The 24,014-nt window shown below is 36.6% G+C and overlaps 1 protein-coding gene across 1 annotated transcript; it reads right to left on the reverse strand.

Moving 5' to 3' along the window:
* Nucleotides 1-1,984: 1,984 nt before the first annotated feature.
* ZC3H15 (zinc finger CCCH-type containing 15) lies at nucleotides 1,985-23,043 on the reverse strand. Its single transcript, XM_019969667.2, has 10 exons — nucleotides 22,828-23,043; nucleotides 14,490-14,591; nucleotides 10,047-10,158; nucleotides 9,259-9,411; nucleotides 8,738-8,829; nucleotides 7,402-7,584; nucleotides 5,865-6,011; nucleotides 5,451-5,552; nucleotides 4,550-4,673; nucleotides 1,985-2,808 (listed from the first exon to the last, which is right to left on the reverse strand). Exons 1-10 carry the CDS (start codon nucleotides 22,900-22,902, stop codon nucleotides 2,618-2,620), a joined length of 1,281 nt encoding a protein of 426 aa, XP_019825226.1. The 5' UTR covers nucleotides 22,903-23,043; the 3' UTR covers nucleotides 1,985-2,617.
* Between the last annotated feature and the right edge of the window lie 971 nt (nucleotides 23,044-24,014).

The following is a 24,014-nucleotide window of genomic DNA, read 5'->3' on the forward strand; positions in this document are numbered from 1 at the left end:
TGTCAACAATACAGGAACACCTTGGAGACTGCAGGTTCAGTTCCAGATCACCACATATTACATATACGCAATATTACATTAATATGCAAGAAAACTGCTTATTACAATAAAGTGAGTCACACAAATTTACTGGTTTCCCAGTACATATAGGGCTTCCCTGGTGGCTGAGACCATAATCTGCCTGCAATGTGGGGAGACCCAGATTCAATCCCTGGGGGTAGGGAAGATCTGTGGGAGAAGGAAATGGCAACCCACTCCAGTATCCCTGCCTGGAGAATTCCATGGACAGAGGAGCCTGGTGGGCTAGTCTATGGGATTGCAAAGAGTTGGACACAACTGAGCAACTAACACTTTCACTTTCAGTACAAATAAAAGTTTACACTGCAGCTTATTAAGTTATTAAGTGTATAATAGTATTACATCTTAAAAAACAAAAACAAACATTAAGAATAACATGTGAAAAAATAATGCTGATAGACCTGCTTGATGCAGGGAAGCCACAGGCCTTCAATTTGATAAACATTCAGCATCTGCATTTTTAAACTGTACTTTGCTCAACAAGTCTATCGGAGCCATTTTTCCAACAGCATTTGCTTGCTTTGTGTCTCTGTCATGCGTTGATAATTCTTGTAACATTGTCAACTTTTGCATTATTATAATGTTTTAATGATCTGTGGTAAGTGATTTTTTTATATTAATACAGTGACTTTCTGAAGACTGAAATGATGGTTAGCCTTTTTTCTTAGCAATATCTTTAAGGAAGGAATGTACACTGTTCTATAGACATAATGGTACTGCACACTTAACAGACTTCAATACAGTGTAAATAAAATTTTTTTATGCAACAGGAAAAAAAAATTTGTGTGACTTGCTTTAGTGGAATATTTTGCTGTACTGCAGTTGTCTGAACTGAACACTCAAAATATCTGAGGTATGCCTGTATATGATTTAATTTTGCATTCTGATTTTTTTCAGATTTTTTTTTTTTTTGCATTTTCTGAGCGTATTTTTTTTCCTAATAGAAGACACAGGCAAATTAGATGAAGGCTGTCTTATACGTAAATCGTGGGTAATGAAAATTACTTTCACACTATAGTATTTTCCTTTTAACTCACTGATTAAAGAAAACTGGTTTTCAAAATCAAATGCTTGCTGTAAAGAAATAATACTTCAAATTGAAATGCTTCATTATTAAAGTATTTAGAGCTTTTTAATAAAAAGAATGAAATAAACCTTTCATAGAAAGTATGAAAGCATACTTCCACTGCAGATGGGAAACTTGGCTCCTGATAATCTAAACCTTAACAGTACTAAACTGTCAAGAACTCAATTTCTCTATCAACTTTGATGTTATCGCTGATAAGATTTACAATCATGTTTTCTTAGCTTTCACAATTCAGAAGCACTTTAACTTCTTTATGCAGACAAAGAAACTAAGGTTCATATAATTAGGGCCTAGGTCACCTGACCTTTTACTTTATTACTTAATTGCCTTAAAATCCATTAGGTTAGCAAATAACAAAAGCAGCACTGTATTCGTGTTTGAAAATTTATCAGTGTCAAAGGCCCCCTGCTCAATTTTTTGGTGGATTTCTTTACACTCTTTTAAACAAGGTTATCAAACTTCATTGCACACTACTGTAACACATTGGATCTCCACAATGATGCTTAAGTAGTATTTGGTACAACTGCTTTACCTGCACTGCTAGCACATATGCATGTAGGCGATACTTAATTAGGTTGATGATCTATCAATTCAGTAATTACCCTTTCACATAACACCATCTATAGCCTCTTTTTGAGGCTAAGTATTTGTGTTACTAAACTCATAGTAGTGCTATCAGCACTCAATCTTGTAATCGGTATTAAGAGAATACTTTAAGTGTGTCTTTTGTGATAGTTAATTCTAATAGATATTTAGTAAAAATTCTCAAGCTAGAAATAGTCAGAAGACTTTCATAGAAAAACATTAAAAAAAAAAAAGTCTGTATTTGGAATTTATTGTATCACTGTTTTTATTTACAACTTTATTGGCAAAAAAAGAAAAGGGAGTAGTTTCAAACAGTTTAACACAGGGCATTGCAGTTGATCCTGTCAGATTAATGAAGTTTCATTTTAAATGACCATCTAATTGTCCAAAGATATATAATACTGAACCTGCATATGCAGTTTCCTTGATGAAGTACAGGCTCATATCTTAGGCAGTCTTTTAAACATATAAATACAAAGGAAATAGAATCACTCATTAAAAACTGCATTAAATGAAGGGTAATTTAAATTTATGTTGTCCTTATAACAACACATGCCCAATGAAAATCAAAAGCTGGAAAAGTAGTTTACACTTCCTACTTGAGTGGACAATTACAATAATCAATCATTTCCTGCAATGACCATTTATCTTTAATTTATCATGAACTACTCTGAACTTACTATGAGATGTAGCCAAAGTCAGAAAACGAGATGTAGGGAGAATATTCCTTTTTTGGAGGAACTAAGCCCTCCAGAATCAGCATGGGAAACAAACATCCTGTTGAAGAGTTTTAGGTGGAAAAAAATTAATGTAGTCAATTTCAACTCCTGCTGAGCTGGCTCAATTTTTTCATTGACTTGTTTGGTGTCATTCTTCTAAATCAAGTGTGTTTAATTCTTCTTCTAGTTCATCCAAATCTTCCCCAGTAAACAGATTTTCATCAACAGGAACAGCATCGATGGCTCCATTTTCCTGTCCTTCCCCTTCGTTGTCCTCTTCCAAATCACTTCTCTCACCATTTTCAGCCCTACCTCCGGAAGCTTCACTTAATTTGTTTTCTAAAAATAAAAATTAAAATCAATAAGGCCTAGAAAAAGAAAACACTAGTCCATCAGGAATAGCTACAGACTGATATAGTTCTTTTCCTTTTTCCATGAAAACCTTCCTTAAGATTACTCTAATAAGAACTGATTTTTCTTTTTTTGAGCTTATCTGTATCACTTTTCTAAACCTACGATAAAATACGTCTTTCACTGAAGACAGCTGATTGTTCAATGGTTCATACATCTGAGGGCAAGATTTATCTTATACAACTCTGTATTTTCTACATGACCCAACAATTAGGTTTTTAAAGTCAACTTCCATGTGCTTTGATAAATGATCATGTGATCTAGAAAATGTTCATGATCCAAGCAGCTACTGAGTTTTTGGTTTTACAAACAGTAGTTAAGTCACATGAGTTGTAATGGTGTAAATACAGCAACATTTTACCTTGTCATCAAATTGTGGGGAAAAAAACCCTGGGGCTATGCAGCTACTTCTTTCAGGCTATAGTTATTATGACTGACAAAACAAAAATGCTTCCCTTTCTTGTTCAATAACACCAATAATGAACAGAAGAGAATTTTCAATAGCTTAAAGTTATTTCATACATCTCTGATGACAAACTCTTAGGAATTAAAACCTCTGAGGTACTTGCAATTGTACCTATTACCACCAAAGCCCTACTTCTAAAAGGAGCAAATTAGTTTGCAATTGGCATTAAGACAATAGTCTGACAGCATTCTCAAACCTCAGGACAGGCCAGATTTTCCAGTTATAACTTGTATTCCTTCAGTGTAAAAATAAGGTTTAGCTTTTTTTTCCCCTCTCAACTTTTGTCTACTCTTTTCTTTCACAGCAACTGTGCCAAACTTTTAATTCTCACTCAAGACACAGTTAGATATAAATTGTATTAGCTATCTTTTGTTTCCAAATATATGTAAATCAGCCTCCCTTCCATTTTTATTCTTCATCGAAGTTAACTACTTACAGTTCCAGATCTTGATTCTATATCTAGCACTGTTTCATCTTCAATTTTTCTGTCTTTTTCAGATCCTTTTTCTCTGGCCAATATTTAGATTTCCCATACTCTAAAAGACCCTTCTCTCATGACCATGTCTCCCTCTAAAAGTTCTTAAAAGTGAGTGATTTATATTCACTTTTTCTCCTCATTCCTCATACCACTGTAGTCCCAATGAAAACTGTATACTCTATTCTTAGAATTCTTTCCCTAGTCATAATTATTTCTAATTCTCATCCAACTTAATCTTCCTGAAATTCTGTTCTTCTCAGCAACTTTCCCAAGCCTTTTCCTTTCTACTACTCTAAAACATTAATGTTTTCAGAAGTCTGTTCTAGAACATTCTTATCCTATGTATGGTGTCTGGGTGAAATCATTCACTGTTAGCTATGAATGCAGATGACTTTCAAACCTTTTCCTCCTAGGAATGTCTACACAGCATCCTAGACAATGCCACTTTTGATAACCAAAATATCTCATACTCGTGTGCTCCCAAACTGAACTCATTAGCTAAATGTCCAAACTCATTTTCATTCAAGTTTCAGTTAATGGCTTCAATATTCAATCAGCCACCCATTTCCACAGCCTCCACTATTTACTACTTTTATATTCAGCCAGATCATACATTTATGTTACTGGTCTGGTACCTGCAGACATCTAAGTTTGCCAAGACTGGTCTAACTTCCTTTAGACAGTTTCTTAGTTTGTAGAATTACATGGAAATTCAGCATACTTACCATCCTTTTCTGAAGTATATGTGCTGAATCTTTCAAGACTGGCTACAGTAATACCTGTCTCATCTACATCTCTTGGGATGTACAGGCTTAAATCTATGTCATTTACACTCACTGAATCATCAACCTTTAAAAACACATAGAAAAGGAATGTTACTAATAAAAATAGTTTTCATACATTACTTGCCCTTTACCTCTGACATTTATCTTAATGATAGAAAATTAATAGTGCCAAATGAAAACAAATGACTATTGCCAAATTTACTTCTTTTATACACTTCTTGAGAAAGGAATAGAAATGTCATACTTGACGCTTCTTCCTGACATCACAGTTTTACATATACAATATATTTTAATCTTTTAACTCAAAGGCAGAAGTCAGAATTTTATGATATTCATATGAAAAATCAAAAGCTATTTGCTATTTTATTAATCAATATAGTTAATAATTAAAATATTAATAATACTAAGTTTATCTATCACCATTAATTCTGCTGCTGTCTTCTGCTCCCTTCTCTGTACTTTTTAGTGTCTCTGTCTCATGATTTTTTTACTATAAAGTAGTTAAACAAAAACCTTTTTTTGAGAGGGAGAGTAGAACATTTTACAGCTAATACACTCAAGCATTGAACACTATATTAGGCACTGTCCCAAGTTGTATAAACAAATATAAATGTACTAACTCACTTAATTCTCAGAAGTACTTTGTGACCGGAGGGATTATCATTATGGCAGTATTACGGATGAGAGTGGAGGCCTAGAGTGTAGCTAATTTCCCAGGGTAGAGCAGGGATTTGAACCAAGGCCTCCAAGTTAGTACTCTTAACTGTACTGCTCTGTTGTCACTCTCTATTGTTTCTCTCAATCAACATGAGAAAATGAAGTGCCAAGGCGTCCTTCTTACCTCATCACCACCTGTTCCCTGGGTGTAACGGGTATCATCTGCTTCCTCATCATCATCGTCAACCAGTTCAGGACGAAATTCAAACACCTCACGACCACTGATCTATTCAAATACACACATATATCAACTCAGGACAACCTTCAAACATTTCTTAGTCACTGGTTTTATTTTTAAAAAGCCTTTATTTTTTTGGCAGTCCCACACAGCATGTGGGATTTTAGTTCCTCCATCGGGGATTGAACCCATGCCCCTGGCAGTGGACGTGTGGAGTCTTCACTGCTGGACTGCCAGGGAAATCTCTGCTGGTCACTGACTTTAGACATATACAATTAAATAGAGATAAAATCTTCCATAATATAGAAATTATAAAATGAAAGAGAGAATAGAAAACCTAATCAGGAGTTTGGGACATACCACTAATGCTTTCCCAGCTTTGAAGTCTGCTTTCCTTCTTTCTATATCTTGTTCAAGTTTATCAATCTTTTCTTGTCTTTTTCTTTTCTTCCATGCAAGAAAAGATTCTAGAGTGATTTTGGTAACATTTGGACCTAGGGCAGAACGCTGCAAAGATAAAAAAGTTAATTTTCTCCCCCTAAAGTTATCTATGATAACATCTAATCATTTTCTCTTAGTTCAATTAAGTCCTTGCTATGACTGTTAAGAAGACATTAAATCTGGAGTTAACTGCTTTATCTTTACTTTACATGGCAAGGAGCAAAATGATTGTCCACAGATACAAACATTTCCAAACATTATAAAATATATTATTCTGAGCTAGATGTCTTTTCAAAATCGAAGGTGAGTAAAACTTGTCATGAGAAATAGTGAAACAAGAAATAGGAAAAAGCAGCAATACATCCAAGTTTCATTTGTGATTCTCAAAGATAAGGTTTTAGCTAGAATGTAGCAGAACTAGGATACAAACTCCAAATACATCTGACTCCAAGTCTACATTTTTTATCACAATATATTGCCTCCTGTGTGAGACACCAAATGATACATCCTTTCAAGAACAAATGTATAACTTCAAAGTTAGACATTTACAAAAACATATTTAGACCAGCCATAGCAAGACAAAATGGATACTGTTTGAAGCACACAACCCTAAATCTAATATTTCCAATAATCTCAACATTTTCACGTCACTGCCAATGGCACCCAACTCCAGCACTCTTGCCTGGAAAATCCCATGGACGGAGGAGCCTGGTGGGCCACAGTCCATGGGGTCGCTAAAAATCGGACACGACTGAGCAAGTTCACTTTCAGTTTTCACTTTCATGCACTGGAGAAGGAAATGGCAACCTACTCCAGTGTTCTTGCCTGGAGAATCCCAGGGATGGGGGAGCCTCGTGGGCTGCTGTCTATGGGGTCACAAAGAGTCGGACACGACTGAAGCGACTTAGCAGCAGCTAGGAGCCTTATCTGTTGACTCAGTAAACCTATCTGCTAGCTCAAAGGATAAAATTCTTGTGTTGAACCAGAGATGAGCAGATGAAGAGTCCTTGAGTCCAAGAGTGATGAAACATACTTGAAAAGCTGTAGTGGCTCCTTTCACATGTTAAAATAACCAATAAATAACTAGGTAAAATGGTGAAAAAATAAAGACATCAAGGAAAACATCTAAAACTTCAAGTTCAGTCATTCTGAATACTAAGCATTTTCATGAATTGATGTACCAGTATATGAATCTTATGAAAACAATTTATTTGATAAGCCAGTGGCTAGCACTTAAAAAAACTGTTTCACAATCCTAAAATTAATATCATGATTATGGCTAGGTTTGCATTTTTGACATGTAACAGTAATCAAATAAAAAGTAAGGAAGCTTTGAGAAAAGTTCGTATTATTTTTTCCCTTTCATAACAATATGCTATTGTTGCCCCCAAGTGGTAAATATTAGAATTTCACAGTACTGCTTTAGAGTTTTATGCTAGAAAAAGATACCAGTTACCTCTCTTTCAATTAGATCTTCTAATGAAATTTCATCTTCTTTCTCTTCTTTCTTTTTATCTTTTTTCAAGACAAATCCAGGAGGCAGTGCATGACGATACATGCAAATATCACCCCCTCCAGGACACACCCAAAACCAGCCGTATTTGTTGTTTTCAATAGCTTCAAGGAAATGCTTGCACACCTAGAGAGACAGTATTATTAATACACAAGTAGTGGCTCAGTGTGGTCTGTTTCCAAGGTAAATGCTTAGGTATATGGAATAGGTACATTCAATTCATATCTTTTTTAAGCTAACCACTTAGATACAGAATACCCTGTATACAGAAATGTAAATATACATTAATCTTAAAATATCTAATACAATGGTAACTTTCCTTTAGAGAGGATTTGTATAAAATATTTATTTTTGACAATGCTCTAAACTGAATTACACAAAAGGATTTGCTGCCATTTAGTCTTTGTAAATGGGATCCAAAGAGTGGTGTTTAAATATGAGAAATTAAAAATGGTTACAAGAAAATAAAACCAGTAACTTTGTTTTGGTTTGATCTTTTCTAAAAACTAACCACATGCAGTAAAGATACAAACATTATTTCAATTATCTGAAATTATAGTCAATTTTATATAAGGGAGCAAGGTATGAATGGGTGCAAGATGCAACTGTACTGAAGCTTTAGGTAATGCACTTTACAAATAAGAAGGAAACATTAACTAATAAGCAATACTCTTTTCCTAAAAGGCTACAAGAGATAAGTAAAAACAATATTCCGAATTTTTCTAACATAGCAAGGTTTTTCACTTGTAAATAATCTACAGAATGAGTATGTGGACATGAATGTAGCATCTGAGAAATAAGACTCTGATTTGTAAAAGTACATTTCCTGGAATAATACTAGATCTATTTTGTACCAAAAACTCATTTTGCAATTCATACGTAATAATATTTTTACCTTTATGAGTAAATGTCTCCCTACCATTAAAACAGAGTAAGTTATGAATTAGACACGGTAGTTTAACAGTTCTCCATTTGTTTTGTACAAAAAGTTAAGAATTCTTATATGAAAACGTGTATTCATCCATGTTTGAGAAAGTAAAACCATCTCAGAAAATAGCATTTGAAGAACTTTAGTCACATGATTTTCAAGTCACTTTTGACCAAGAATTATGTATAACTGACACTTGTATATTCCAAACACAAAGCCTGATCACCTTATCTTTATGAAAAGGTCCAGTAACTTAAATAATAATCTAGTAGAAAATACCAGAAATATCTTGCCACATAACTCTCCCTAATGATAAAGACCAAAGCAACTCAATTCAAGAAAAGGACATACTATTTGAGTTTTTGGTTTTTTCTTTTCCGCCTCACCGTGCTTCTTGTTCACAACTTCTTCCAGTTTTTTCTCATCCCAATTATCCATAGTATCTAAATAGAGAGTGATGTGGAGAATAAATACTGTTAATTTTGTTTACTGTCCCCAAAATACTTTGCATATATCCTTACACAAGAAAGCCGTATTATAAAACTCATGACCTAACACATTTCCTTTAAAACACCAAAGGTAAGAATAAATGGTGTTGTGAGATTTTCACCAAATCTAAGTAATTCAGGCAAATGAGAAGGTAGTACTAGAACAAAGTGTGAAAGACAAATACAAAACAAGCCACCGGTTTTTAAATATCTTCATTTACTTAAAGGACATAATATGATAAATTCAGATTTTACAAAAAACAACAAACTATTCTTCAGGACAAACACAGTCCTACTAAGACTGAAATGGTCTTCAAGCTACTAAATATTTTAGTAACAACAAATCAAAATATATTTAAGAATATATCTTAAAAAAAAAAATACCTTTCTCAAGTTCTTCATCTCTTGCATCAATGTAAACACTTCGCTTTTCACATTTTCTCTCCAGAGTCAAGTCATGAGAGAACTTACACTTATCTCCTTTAGTACACTGTCCTTGCTTGAAGAATGCACATACTACGGATTTGGGATCTGCACCTAAGTCAAATAGCACATGGTATTTACATTAAAAACTGCCAGATAACAAAGTACAGCTTCTTTGTAAGATATAATTACTTTTGGTTAATTTGTTATTTTCTGTTCACTGGTGTGAAAGGAAATACCACACATATAGATGAATATTAAGACATTTCTTTGAGGTTCTTTCTATAGCATATTATATCTGTATTTGATTCCTTTATTCTTACCAAAAAAGAGAGCAAGGGGGTAGGAAACCAAGTAAGTGCATGTTATTCTATAGTTACTTGTCTAGTTGGAGTCAATGAGGTAAGAGGCAAAAGAGAAATATAAATATAAATGTACTTGCAGTGCCAAGAGTTTGGGATTTGTAGTTTTTATAACCACAGGTTTGTTTTGTCTACTACCAAAGATCAAAGGTTATAAATCAACTAGTAGACTGCCGAAATCCTTAATTTTCCCTTATGCAGGGTGGAGGGCTAATGGCTGGATTTAACAGTTGTATGACACAGCCATGCACATATAAAAGGAATAAGAATCGACATTGATAATTTTGACAGTTATTATTTTCACAGCATATACAACTGATGAAAACATTTAAGAGTTTTCAAATGTGAATTACATTGGTAAAAACACTTTTGAAATTTAAAGTTTACCTTTACTTATTTTTTGAGCAGCAACTACAGGTTTGAACAACTCATTTAGCTCTTGCAATTCTTTCTTCTTGTCATCTTTCTTCAACTTCTTTTCAGCTTCACTTTGTGCTACCTATAATATTACCAGGTATGATATATAAATTTGATATAATATAACAAAACTGTTTTCACTACACAGTAATATCTATATCACTGACATAACAAAGACAATCACATATTACATGTATATAGTTCTTACTTCTTAATATCAATGTTACAATGGCCTTCCAGTATATATTAAATGGTGTGTCAAACTAGTAAATGAAATTGCTAAATCTTGTACAGCAATTGACTCTCATAAAAAAACCTATACATGGTACCATGCCGAGTTAAGAGCGTATTTAAAAGCTTGCAGCGATAGCATTTATTAAGCATATGCTACATGCCCAGCATTTTTTAGCAAATGGTTCTCACCTGGAAATTTCTTCTTGTGACAACAACCTACTCCCCAGAAATAAGTAGGTGCATTTTGAAGATCAGAGATATAAACATCCTAAAATGCACAGTCCCACACAAATAAAGAACTGCACCAACCCAAACACCTTTAAGTACCCTTGGGAAAAACACTGGGCTAGGTCAATGTGGGAGACCAAACAAAACAAAACAAACATGACATATGACGTAGTTCCAGGCACACAATTTACATACCTAATATGATTAGAGGTTTCATCCAAACATTTATATGTCAGGTCCTATGTTAGATGACAGGGAATACAAAGATGAAAAGACAAAGATGCTTATTTAAAGAAGCTCAGAATCTAGTGGGAAGACAGACATGTCAGCAACTATAATATAATACACGGTGCTCTGGAAACAAAGAATGCTTATACGCCTAAGAAAATTAGACTGAGCTAATACTTTACGGATGAATTCTTTCAATAAGCAAGAAATGCAGAAACAGAAGCTCCAACCAATGCAAAGATGAATCAGGTATGATAGACATCAATGAAAAATGTTGACTGTATCAACAGGTGGACAGGGTGAGATTCAAGAGTTTAAAGTAAGCCAAGTGACACAATCAGACTGCATTTCATAAAGATCACAATAACAACTTTATGAAGAGTGGACTGTAAGGGGTCCACAAAAGAAGGCAAGGAAAATTAGGAGGCTGATGCAATTGCTGTAGCCAAGAAAGCATAGGCGCTTAAAACAGGCATTAGTAGCAAGGATGGAGAAAAGGTGGAATAAAGCTGTTAAGGATAAAACTGTTAGGACTAAGTGACTGACTGGACATGAGGTATCAGGGAGAGGGAGGAGTCTAGGATTATCATTTGTATGGTTAGTGATGCTAAACAAGACTGGGAATACAGGAGGAACAGGTTTCATGGCAGGAGGTGGAGATGAGCTCAGTTTTAGACATACTTGGTATGAGATGCTGACAGGGCAGAAAGGTGGATTATTTAGAAGGCAGCTGGACATGGATCTTGATTCCTGGACAGAAGTCTGCTTTGAGATAAAGATTTTAGAAATAGCTGCTTACAGATAATAAACTTTGGGTGTGTATGAGATTATGCCTGGGCACCATAAAAAAGTATAAGAGCAGAGAACAGTACCCTGAATAATATTAATATTAAACAAGCCAAAAGAACCTAAAAAGCCTGTTAAAGGAACAAAGAAACATCAAAGAATTAAGTAGAAATCCAGGACAAAAAAAGTATTAAAGGGAAAGGAAATTTTAGGAAAGAACTGGGCAAGTATTATAATAGGCTTAAAGACATTCTAAATCCTGGCTTTGATGATGTGGTCAGATGTGTTTAAACAGAACAATGAGAAAAGTTTTCTAAAAATAAAAATTTAAGTCACTTTATTTTTAATAAAAGTATTCTTTGTATCAGATGTTTGTGGGGACCAGAACCATTTTTACAAGTATTTATGTCAGAAATCAAACTATTGTTAAGTAAAGTATAGTTTGTACCCCTACTTGACAAACATACCTTGTGGCATGGAAGAGCAGGTTCAAATTTAAAACACTCAGGTTTCATGGAGTTGCACATGGAGCACGGCAGTAAAGCAAGAATCAATCTCTGGCTGCTCCTCTTTCTACCCCGAGTTTCATCCCACCACATGTGTGTGGGGAGACAGAAGGAGCAGCGGAGGACATGGTCTGGATCCAGACTCTGCCCATACTCCCAGGACATACCCTCGCTGTGACTACTTCAGCCACACAGGCAGTCAGTATATCCTAAGATGGACTTGGGGTAAGGGACTTTGAGGCCCTGAGCTGGTGTGGGGAGAAACATGTCTAGAAGAGACACAAAGTAGGGTCATCCTCTGTAGCACAGGGTTTGGTGGGGGTGGGGTGGGGGGGGAGGATCTTTTGCCTGGCTCTAACAGTAAGACTGCTGCTCATTTCCAGTGTTAAGTATGGTGGTTAGATACCTCAAGTTCACAGATAAAAGGCCAGTTACCCAAGAGATTATAAACAATGTATTACTGAAAGTACTCTCAAGTCCACAAAACATTTTATGGCTTTCTCAGGTTGATGAAATTTTAAATTACCAGTCAAGATACTTCCCACTGGAAGAAAAAATAGGAAGAGGAAACATGTTTGAAAGGAATCCTTACATTATGCCAGAAGATTTACATTATCTTCTCATTTAACTATCACAGAAACCCTGTAAGGGTAATTGACCTTTCACTGTACTACAAATTGAAGACCAGTGTCATTAAATACCTGGAGAAGGAAATGGCAACCCACTCCAGTATTCTTGTCTGGACAATCCCATGGACGGAGGAGCCTGGTGGGCTACAGTCCATGGGGTCGCAGAGAGTCGGACAAATTTAAGATCATAAAACAAATAAGACAGAGGGATGCATGCTCAAGCAGATCCGATTCCAAAGCCTGAGCATACGTTTTTATTAGACCAGGCTGCTAAGTCAGCAATGTACAGGATCAAGCTTTTGGCTCTTGAGTCAAACCATGTATAAGAGAAAGAAAAGTGTTGGAAGTACTAATCTGTAGACAGAATCAGTGATAGAAGTTAACCATCTTATGAATATATATTCTGGTATTTTCAGATGGAAAAAAAAGTGTTTCCAAATTAAGGAAAAGGAGATATGGTGGTGAAAAAAGTAAAATAAATGTCTGTGTCTGTAAAATCCTAAACTCAAAGCGAAAGATCTACATTTTAAAAAAAGAAAGGAGAATACAGAGATTTGAAGAAAATGTGTTTAAAGTTTTTTGAATGAGTTGCCAATTGATAAAAATAATTCCAAAATTCATCTGAAAAAATAAATGCCTAAGAACAGCCAAGAAAAACAGAAAAGGAGTAACATCTTAAGGGAAAGGACTTGCCTTATCAGCTAACAGAATATGTTACTAGGCCACTAGAATCAAAATCGATGCAGTACTGCTTTAGGGAAAGACAGAAAAGAGAATCTAGAAATAGATCTGAACATATATGAGACTTTCATATATGTCAATAGGGATGTTTCAATTCAGTGTGATAAACGATGCTAGCTATTTATTTGAAAGGAAATATGATGCAAAATGAATTTATATGATAAATTATAGACTGTAAATAGTCAGAAAAAAATCTAGGATAAACACATCATCTAGTGGCAGGGGAGACCTCTTCAACCATATAAAAGAAAAGCTACACATATCTGACAGTACAAAAACTAAAAACTGTTGCACAGAAAAATGTAACAGATACATCACAAATTATCTATAATGTAGACTGTTGTACAGCAAAATGTAACAGAAACATCACAAATTATCTATATCTCTCTCACAAGTTGCCAATGAAAAGACAAAAAAAAAACAAAAAAACAAAGGATGTGAATAGAAAAGTCAGAGAAGTAGAGACTCAGTCAAAAAGCTTAAGAAAATTTTCAAACTCACTAGGAATAAGGAAAAGAAAAATGAGGTATCACTTTATACTTAATCAGATTGGAAAACATTAAAAAGAGCTTTAGTACGTATAACTCATGCACTACAAATGAAAATGTCAAGTATTACAATCTCTATGGAGAATGATCAGGCAAACTTCTTAAAATTAGAAGTTCATTTCCCTTTATTTAGAAATGTGTCACCAGATAATTTATGCTACATAAATAAAAAGCACAAATGCACGTAAAAACACCTGTACAAGAGAATTTCTTGTAGAACTGTTCTTAAAGTCAGAAAGCTAGAAACAAAGTGATTACTTATAAAGGGTGAAAAAATGGATATAGTACAGCCACATCATAAAACAGTATGCAGCCATTACAATAAATTAGAGCTATATAAAAATGGTTTGAAAGAATATCTAGAAGATATTGCTGAGTAACCAAGACAAGATGCAGGTAAGTTTACAGAGTAGGATTCTGTTTTGAAACACAATTATGGCACCAAACATTTTTATCTGCAACAATGTTGTATTACATCCATATGAAGAAAATGCAGAAATTTAAGTTACTTACCTGACGTGGATTCTGTTGACCAAATTTAACTTGATGAGTGACAGCCTTGATAAACTTCTGTTGCTTTGCTCCTTTCTTATTCTTCAGACCAAAAGTTTTGTCCTAAAGGAGAAACAGTATTGAAATATGTTAGCAATTTATATTAATGATACATTAGAATTCAATACATTCTTATAACTATCATCATTAAACTTGTTAGTTTATGATGCTTTTTCTGAATTGTTTTAGAATATCAGTATTACAGGATATGCAGAGTTGTTACAGCAGGATAATTAGTTCAACAATCAAGTAAGTTTAGGAAAATGCTTATTCAACAGGGTTTCTAATTCTTAAGCACATGGTATCTGAAAACCTTTACCCAGAGAGAAGGCAGCCATCCTAAATCTTCTAAATCTGACTTTACCTCAGAAAGCATTTTTCTCAGCAAAAAATGAGGGATTATGAACTTACTACTAACACATTTTGGGGAATACTGCATAAGCAGATACATTAAGTTCTGAATTGGTTTCTTGGGTAATAAACTATCCTCTCTAAACAATTAAAGAACTCAAATTTAAAATGCATGCATTACTAGCTGTTGCTAAAATGGGAATATTAAAATTGAAGTATTCCTAACTAAAAAGCAACACTTTAAATTTGGAATATTATCAAATAGTACTTTGGGAAAGCTATTAATACATAGCAGCTATCACTTGTGGAATGCGCATTATATGTACTAAATGATAGTCTTTGACTACTTATGCTGCAGTAGGATGAAGAGTGTCCCCCTCAGATTCATGTCTACCTGGACCTCAGAATGTGATTTTATTTGGAAAAAGGTCTTTGTAGCTATAATAAATTAAGACGAAGACACACTGGATTACATATCCAATGACTAGTATCTATATAAGAGAAGAAAAAAGTAAACAGGTTTAGAGAGAAGGCAATGTGCAGAAAGAGGCAGACAGATTACAGTGATACAGCTTCCAGGCCAAGGAACGCCAAAGACAGCTGGAAGCCACCAGAAACTGGGAAAAGGCAAGGGAAGATTCTTCCCTAGAGTCTTCAGGGGGATCACTGTCCTGCCTGTAGCAGATTTCAGATTTCTAGCCCCCGTATCTGTGAGAGAATAAATTTCTGTTTTTTCAAGTCACCCAATTTGTGGTAATTTGTATGAGAATCCTAGGAAAGTAACACAGGAGGCTAGACTGAGTGAGCTTCACACCAAGGTGAAAAGCCTATCAGGAAACCACCACTGGTATCTGAAAGTCTTTTCTCCTGTCTTTTCTCTTTCTCTTGAGAAGGATCTTTCAGTGAGGACAGCAACAAGCCTGGCTAGAGGATTGTAAAAGAGAGCAGGTAGGATAAGGTGTCTCTTAGTTTACTACATGGACATCTTAGTGGCTCTTTTCAGGCTCACATTTTAACCATGCCTCCCACATCATTTGTGCCTAGTTACAGAAGCAGAGAGGCCTCCTTATTTATAACCTCCACCCTCTTTCTTGCAGGGGTAATAAACAAAAACTATCAGCTACTTCTGTACTTTAAACCCTCAATTTTCAATCACTTGCCTTCTGTATTACCTAGTACCTGCCACAGTTGAGTTTCTGCAAAAATTTGCAGAGCAAATCTACTTACTTCTCAATGGCACACTCCTGGTGGGCACTCAGGCCCAACTGCTCTGTTCTACAAGATCAGTTAACCAATTCATCATCCATCCACTATCAGTTTTCATACGCTGAGGTTCAAAATTATAGATGTCTCCTAATTTCAAGTCAGAGTTTGGATTTCTTTCATACTCTTGTTTATAAGTGAGTCTCCAAAAGGAAGAAAGAGGCAAAAAGGTCTTAAATTCACCTGAGATCTTTTGAGAGGCATTCAATCTGAAAAAAATTAAGTGGCTATTTTAAAGCCTTTATTTTAGATATTATTTCTAAGGGAAGGGACAGGGTAGGGAGAAGAAAGTTATTATAGGTAAAGAATACTTATATATGTATGCGAACAAACTGGAAGTGGAAAAAATTAATAAAACATATCTTTCAATGCTCTCAAGACCACAAAGTTCAAGAGGATTTTAGTTCTAAAAGAGTATATCTCATTGGGAAACAACTCTTTGTTCATCTCATCTATATCCATCCATATAGCAAAACTTCAGTTTCCCTACTTAAATGCCTATGCTTTAACACTGCATTATATTACAAAATTCTACATGAATTTCCTACAGCCTATGCATATAAAAAAAGGTAGTAGGTGGCATATACAAACTGATATTCTCTGTATTTTTTTTTTTTAAATATGGTTGGCTTCCCTTGTTTTTATAGAGTTTAATACACAATCCAATTAGAAGAAAAAAATGGTTAACAGTAAAGTGACATATGGAGAGATGACTGCATACAGCAACCAGGTATGAAATGCCATAAAGTACTTTCCTTTTACAAAAAAATGAGGTCTCATGAAGGGATGGAAAACCTCAGATTAAAGTGTTACTAGCATGAAAGTGCAACACCATCTACACATGCCTCGCCAGAGGAGAGCCTGTCTGGGGTTCAGTTCATGCTTTCTGTATTAATACAGAGGAGAAGCAAACTAAGAATTAAGCAAGGCCAAAGAGAAAGATAGGTACTGATATATGAAGATTTAGGAAAGAAGAAAGTCCTCTAACGGGTGCTGGCCAGCTAGAAAGTAAGTATTCATGACAAGAACTTCTGGTAGAGGTGTAAGGCTCCAGATCCCAGAAGAAAAACAGTTTTCCACGTTTAATTACACTGTGTTAGCACATAATTAACCAGTCTAAAGAGATAATGAATGAGTTGTATTTGGAAAGTCTCTAATTAGAACTTGGAAATTATTGTTTTTTCCAGAGATAAAGGACACTTATTTACATCTAGCATTCACTAAATATAAACTCCTGAATATATAACTTTATTGAATCCTCTTAAAGATCATATTATCTCTTTCTGTAAATGTGAATATTGAAACTCAATTCTTCTGAAGTAACACTGCTAATAAGGGGCAGGCTGTACAGTGTAACGATTTATAGAGTATAAGCTCTGGAGTTAGAGTGCCTAAGCTCCAGTACCAAACAGAACTGGACAAATTACCTTCTTTGCCAGTTTTCTTATTTGTAGATTGGGTCTCAACTTAGTAGCATCTCAGGACTGCAGTGCAAGTCAAAAGACTTATTACAAGGAGGTGGAGCACAGTGGTTAACAGGAAGGACTCGGGAACCAAAATCCTAACTCTGCCACTTGTTGCCTTAATAATAACCTTGGGCAAATTATTTAACCTGTTTCTCTTTCTTCAAATGCAAAAAGGTTAATAATACTTACTTCAGTGAGGGAATTAAAGGAGCTGTGTAAAATTTATCACTTGTAGATGGCTTGCTTCTCTTCCTTTCTTTCCACCAAACACTGAGATCCGTGTCTGGTTCAGGTATTATTTGAGTCTAAGCCAAGTTCTTGTTCTTTCCACCATGAAAAACTACTTCCCAGAGAAACCAGTTAAGTTACAGGGTTGGTTGGTAAACAAAGTTTTCTGAATACTACACTGTGGACCTGACACACCAACCTTGAAAACAGGATAGTTTACAATTTGGAATACTTAAAAGCCTCCCTCTCCCTTCTTGAATATAGGCGAGACCCTTATCTCAAGATTAACCTGGATTTAAGGGTCGAGGGACAGTAGATGGGAAGACTAGAGGTTACACTCATCCCTAGAGAAATAGTGGTTCTCATTAGATTAATAAGGTCCCAAAGGTAAGGTGATAAGGAAAGAACAATGTGTGTTTCAGGCATGGAAATAAAATACAAAGGAGTTTAGAGATCAGGCAGTAATTCTAAAAGGATGGCTCCCAGAGGCTTCAAAAGCCTTAACATTAAGTGAACTCCAAACCTGACTTAAAACTGACACTTTCTCCCCCTTCTTCTTACCCTTAACTAATCCTACTTCTTTTACAGACCAGCCTCTACATCTTAAATTAAGATATTTGAAAAAAGGAAGAGGGTGTGAGGGCAGGTCAATAATAAACAGTGCTCAAACATAACTGGAGTCCTCCTTTTGTTCACCAGTGTGAACAAAGGCCAGCACTGTTCTACCTTATTAGTTTCATCCCACATGCCCTCTTAGTATTTTTTTTTTGTCCATCTATGCAATGGATATTTTGCTTCTGGTTAATCCAGCTTAAGGTAATAAACAGTTGACCTTAGCCGAAGTTTTTCACTGGCAACAAGAATCACTTCTTTCTCCATCCTTTACACACCTGGATCCTGCCCCTCTAAGTTTCAATTACTACTTCTTTGCTACTACAAGGCCTTAGCTGGGCATCCTTTATTTGCCTGCCCTAACCCAGATTATCTCCCCCTTTCCATTAACAAACCTTCCATTTCCCAAAGTTGATTTCAGTTTATTAAATTTTAGCCAAAGAAAGCAAATAGTATATGCCATTTGAGACAACTGTATGAATGCTGAACAGAACCATAACCCTTTCTGATATATTCATTTCATAAAGAAAGCAAAAGTCACTTAGTCCTGTCCGACTCTTTGTGACCCCATGGACTGTTAGCCAACCAGGGTCCTCTGTCCATGGAATTCTCCAGGCCAGAATACTGGAGTCAGTAGCCACTCCCTTCTTCAGGGGATCTTCCCAATCCAGGGATCAAACCCAGGTCTCCCGCAGTGCAAGCAGATTCTTTACTATCTGAGCCACCAGGGAAGCAAATAGTTATAAATGCAAATGAATTCATGAAATTTTGGGGAGTTTAAACAGGGAAAGAAAAAAATGCAGACATTATAAGTTAATTATTTTAAGTGACAGAAAGTAAGCACTGTATAAACAGCGGTCAGTCTGATTAATTTCCCTAACTAGTTCTTTTTATAGTAATGAATTAACAGCAGCTGTTATTAATTGAACATATGTCAGGTACTTTACATGTCATCTCATTTAACCCACAGTTCTGGAATAATAGGAATTAGCTCCATTTTGCTAATGAGAAATTGTGGTTTAGATAGGTCAGGTAACTTGCCTAAACTAGTTTGAAATTTTAATGCAAAATATGGGACTCAAACCCAGGTCTATTTGGCCTCGAGCTGCTGCTTCTTTCATTAAATTATGCTGCCTCTCATGCCTCTTTTTACTTCTTAAAGTTCTCAAAACCTATGTATGCTGTTGTTCTACAGTGGGTGTCTAAGACGGTGGCAGTGGAAGCAACAGAGGTATAGAAGAGGGGACAGATGGGTAGTATAACCACTTATTTTAAATCTCTTCAAAAGTGCTGCTTAAAAGCATATATTCTACTTAACTTTCAATTTTTGGTGAATTTAGAAATTTCTGGTCATATGCCTATAAACGTTTCAAAATTAACCCGTCTCTGAAATGTTAACCTTTCACGTGTCAAATATAGACAATATTTTTTCAACAAAAATTATGGCAATAAAATTCAATTATCAGTATGAACCAGATTTCAACTGTCACATGTTCACTGTAAGTTTGTTGCAAAGTATACTGTCACCAAAAACAGATTATATGACTCAGCAATTCCTCTCCTGGGTATACACCTAGGAACAAACCAAACCAAATCACTAATTTGAAAAGATACATGCAACCCAGTGTTCACAGCAGCATTGTTTACAATTACCAAGGTGTGGAAGCAACCTACATGTCCACTGCAGATTAATAGATAAGGAAGATGTGGTATATATAGTGTGAAATACACCTCAGCCACAAAAAAGAATAAACTGTTGCCATTTGTAGCAACATGGGCGGACCTGAAGAATATTATACTAAGTGAAATAAGACAAAGACAACTCACTTATATGTGGACTCTAAAAATACAAAAAAAAAATTATAAAAAAAAGGAGACTAGCAGTTACGGGGGGACAATATAGGGGTGGAGGAATGTGAGGTACAAAATATTGTGTGAGATAAGCTCAAGATGTACTGTAGAACATGGGGAATATAGTCAATATTTTGTAATAACTGTCAATGGAAAGTAACCTTTAGAAGTTGCATATAAAATTAAAAATGTGTAGTATGTGTTAAAAAAAAATATATATTTTACTTCATCTTAACTTTTAAAGGCTTTGGTAATAAATAAAAAGCCTTTCTATTAACAGTATTCACATTATGCAAATTGTACCAAAAAATGAAAGAAGTGCTTTTCTGGATGAAATGGAATATACTGTTTCCTAACCAGGCTGAATAACATAGTATTCTCTACAAATCTAGTTTCACAAAAAAATGATAAAACTTATACCTACAATTTACAATACTTTGGTCCCTCTCTGGTGGTAGTAAACATCTAAGCAGCAGACTACCATTTAAAAAAAAATTTACTAAGAAAGACTTAATCCCACTATTCTAATATTTTTGGCTAAAGAATACAGCTGTCTATTTTCCATTTTTCTTTGATGAAGTCTTCATTAATGAAACTAAAGTCCTCTTCTCCTTACCTTAAAAATAACCTTGTTACAAGATGAATAAATCCATAGCTATCATTTTTAGTTATGGGAATACTATAATTTTCAAATACAACTGCTTAAAACAAAATTAAATATTTATTTAAAAATAAAAACTGTACACAGATAAAACTCAATAATGCATAAAGTATACTTAAACTGTCATGTAATATTTAATTCCATGTCTATATGTGAGTTTTACTTTGCATCATGGTTGAATGTGTTAACTCAACCTCAGTAAAGGAAGCTAACAAGTGAAATGCCATCCCTAAAATGCCCTTGGTTTACATAGCACCAAATGCCATCAGGTAACCATCCCCAGATATTTACCAAGAGTCAAGAGTCCAGATTGTTCAAAAAGGTACAGCAGACACAGATGTGAAGGTGACAATGACTGTTTTCAAATCTCTAGTTATGTTACTTCATGACAGTTCTTAAATAGCACAAATTGGCGGTAAGAATATATTTTGTGCTTCAGAGCCGGAACCTGGCCAAAGCTACTAGAATTCTAAGTAAGCATGTTAGTTAAATCCAATTAACACACTAAAAATTTTGTGAAATTCTGACAAACACAAGTTCTGATTAGGTTTATACAATGAAACCCTGAGGGCTTTCACTGCTATTATTTTTCAAGGCTACAAATACCAAATATTAAAATAATCATTTACAAATAAATATCTCATTTCAAAACACCCAATATGTTTTTCGTGTTCTAATGAAAAGTTAACTATTCCAGAAACGGCTCTCCATTAATTATTCAGATACATATCATGTAGGAAAATGGTCATGGCGTTTCCAACTACTTCTAACGCACACGAGGAACTGTTTAATTGGGAGTGATTAATAGCAGGAATACGGGAAGAAATACCTTGTTGTTTAGTAGCTAAGTCGCGTCGGACTCTTGCGACCCCATGGACTGTAGCCCGCCAGCCCTCTGCCCATGGGATTTCCCAGACAAGAATACTGGAGTGGGTTGCCATTTCCTTCTCCAGGGGTCTTCCTGAGGCAGGGACTGAATCCGCGTCTTCTGCATTGGCAGGCGGGTTCTTTACCACTGAGTCACCAGAGAAGTCCATACGATACGTTTATGTTATCTCAAACACGGTTCACTCTCTTAAGGAAATTCACTGATACAGTCGTTGGACTACAAATATAAAACATTTAAGAACGTCAATAGCGTCGCTCTGCCATTAAAAGGCAATAGAATCAGTGAACTAAATGAATTTACATAAATATATAACAAATTCAGATACAACACAGCTAGTGACAAGAAACCTCATCTCCCTTAAAACGTCTTTCGATTTAATTTAATCCAGAACCTATGTGACAAGCGTCATGTACAAGACGGTGTGACACGATATGAAAGAAATCTCCTCTCTTCATGTGACCTCAAACAGTTTAGAAGTGGATCGAAAAATGTCACGAAGAAGTAATCTGTTGGCTTGAAGGAAGTAACCACTACTCCTAGGTGATGGGTAAAGAAACACGAAACACAAAGGCTCGTAATAAGTCGACCTTCCAGAAAAAGTGTGGTCCCAGACAGTTCAGCGTATTTTTCTTTTTTAACACAAGCCCAGAAACGTCTTCAATTTCGGTGACTAGCGGACACAACCCTGTGAGGGCACTGGGGTGGGGGTGGGGGTCGTTTCGTACGGGAGTCGGTGAAGGCGGCTGTGTGGGGCGGAGAAGCAAAGGCTGAGTGCGGGGGCGCCCGCGGCGTCACTATAGCGATGAGAGGCAGCGAGCGTCAGCAGGAGGCTGGAGAAGGGGCTGTGGGCACACAGAGCCAAAGCAAGGGGCACGTGGGCCCGGAAGACGCGAACAGGAGTAGTCGGGGACCGGGGAACCGGGAGGCTGCTTTCCTGAGAACTCGCGGCGTGAGTGGGGGAGGGGACTAGGTACTCACTTCGATAATCTTCTCCTTCTTTTTCTGCTCCGCCTTTTTGCTGCCCCCGGCCTGAGCCTGTTTCTTGGGGGGCATTGCGGAGACAGGTCGCGCCGGCCAGACTTAAGCGCTGCTGGACTCCCTCAGGGACTCCGGCCCCGCGGTAGGAAGAGGAGGAAGACGCGCGCCGCCGTTGCCGCCGCACAGCACGTAAAGCTACTCGCTCACGCGCCGCCGGAATGCGGCCTTTGCGACAGGTTGGTGCTGCAGAGCATGGTGGGTAGTGAGGAGCGGAACCCGGAAGCGAATCTGCGCCTGCGTTTATGCGTCGGCGGGCCAGGAGGGGGAGGAGACGAGACGTGGGAAAATGACTGCGCGTTACACGTCATGTTGCTCAGTCGTCTGGCCTTTGCTAGATTGCCGCAGGCTCGGTGATAGTTGGGGGAAACAGATTGGAACCCACTGCGTTTGTGTTGTCCCTACACAGTCTGTTTCGCTGACGATGTGCGACTTTTGCCCATCTTCGTCTCGGGTGGAGGCTCTTCTTGCCGGCTGGATTAGCAGTCATCTGTATTATCTCCATTCTGGATGACTGCTGCTGCTGCTGTCACTCCAGTCGTGTCCGACCCTTAGCGACCCCATGGACTGCAGCCTACCAGGCTCCTCCGTCCATGGGATTTTCCAGGCAAGAGTACTGGAGTGGGGTGCCATTGCCTTCTCCGATTCTGGATGACTGCCGAACATCAAAAGCAACTCAGGGCTGGTTGGAGGGCAGGAGTTACCTTCTTCTCGTTCCCAGGTGGAGCAGGGCCAGTTTACTGGCGAGTGCGGCGTGCACTCAGATTATTGTGGAGGTTTATGAAGAAATGGAGAAGGTTTCCTTTTATTTGAGGAGTGCCTAACCGTGAACTCCTTTGGTGTATTAGGTTTATCGAGTTAATTTCAGGCTTTAGGAAAGTGCCTAGATGATTCCTAAAATCTTTGTAATGAGAGGTTACCAAACCTAGTTTGAGGGTGGAGGGCACATGTCAACAACTTTCTTTAAATGCTTCAGTTCAGTTCAGTCGCTCAGCCGTGTCTGACTGTTTGGGACCCCATGGACTGCAGCATGCCAGGCCTCCCTGTCCATCACCAACTCCCATAGTTTACTCAAACTCATGTCCGTTGAGTCAGCCATACCATCCAACCATCTCATCCTCTGTTGTCCC

The sequence above is a fragment of the Bos indicus genome, chromosome 2, assembly GCF_029378745.1.
Source record: "Bos indicus isolate NIAB-ARS_2022 breed Sahiwal x Tharparkar chromosome 2, NIAB-ARS_B.indTharparkar_mat_pri_1.0, whole genome shotgun sequence".
Lineage (NCBI taxonomy): Eukaryota > Metazoa > Chordata > Mammalia > Artiodactyla > Bovidae > Bos > Bos indicus.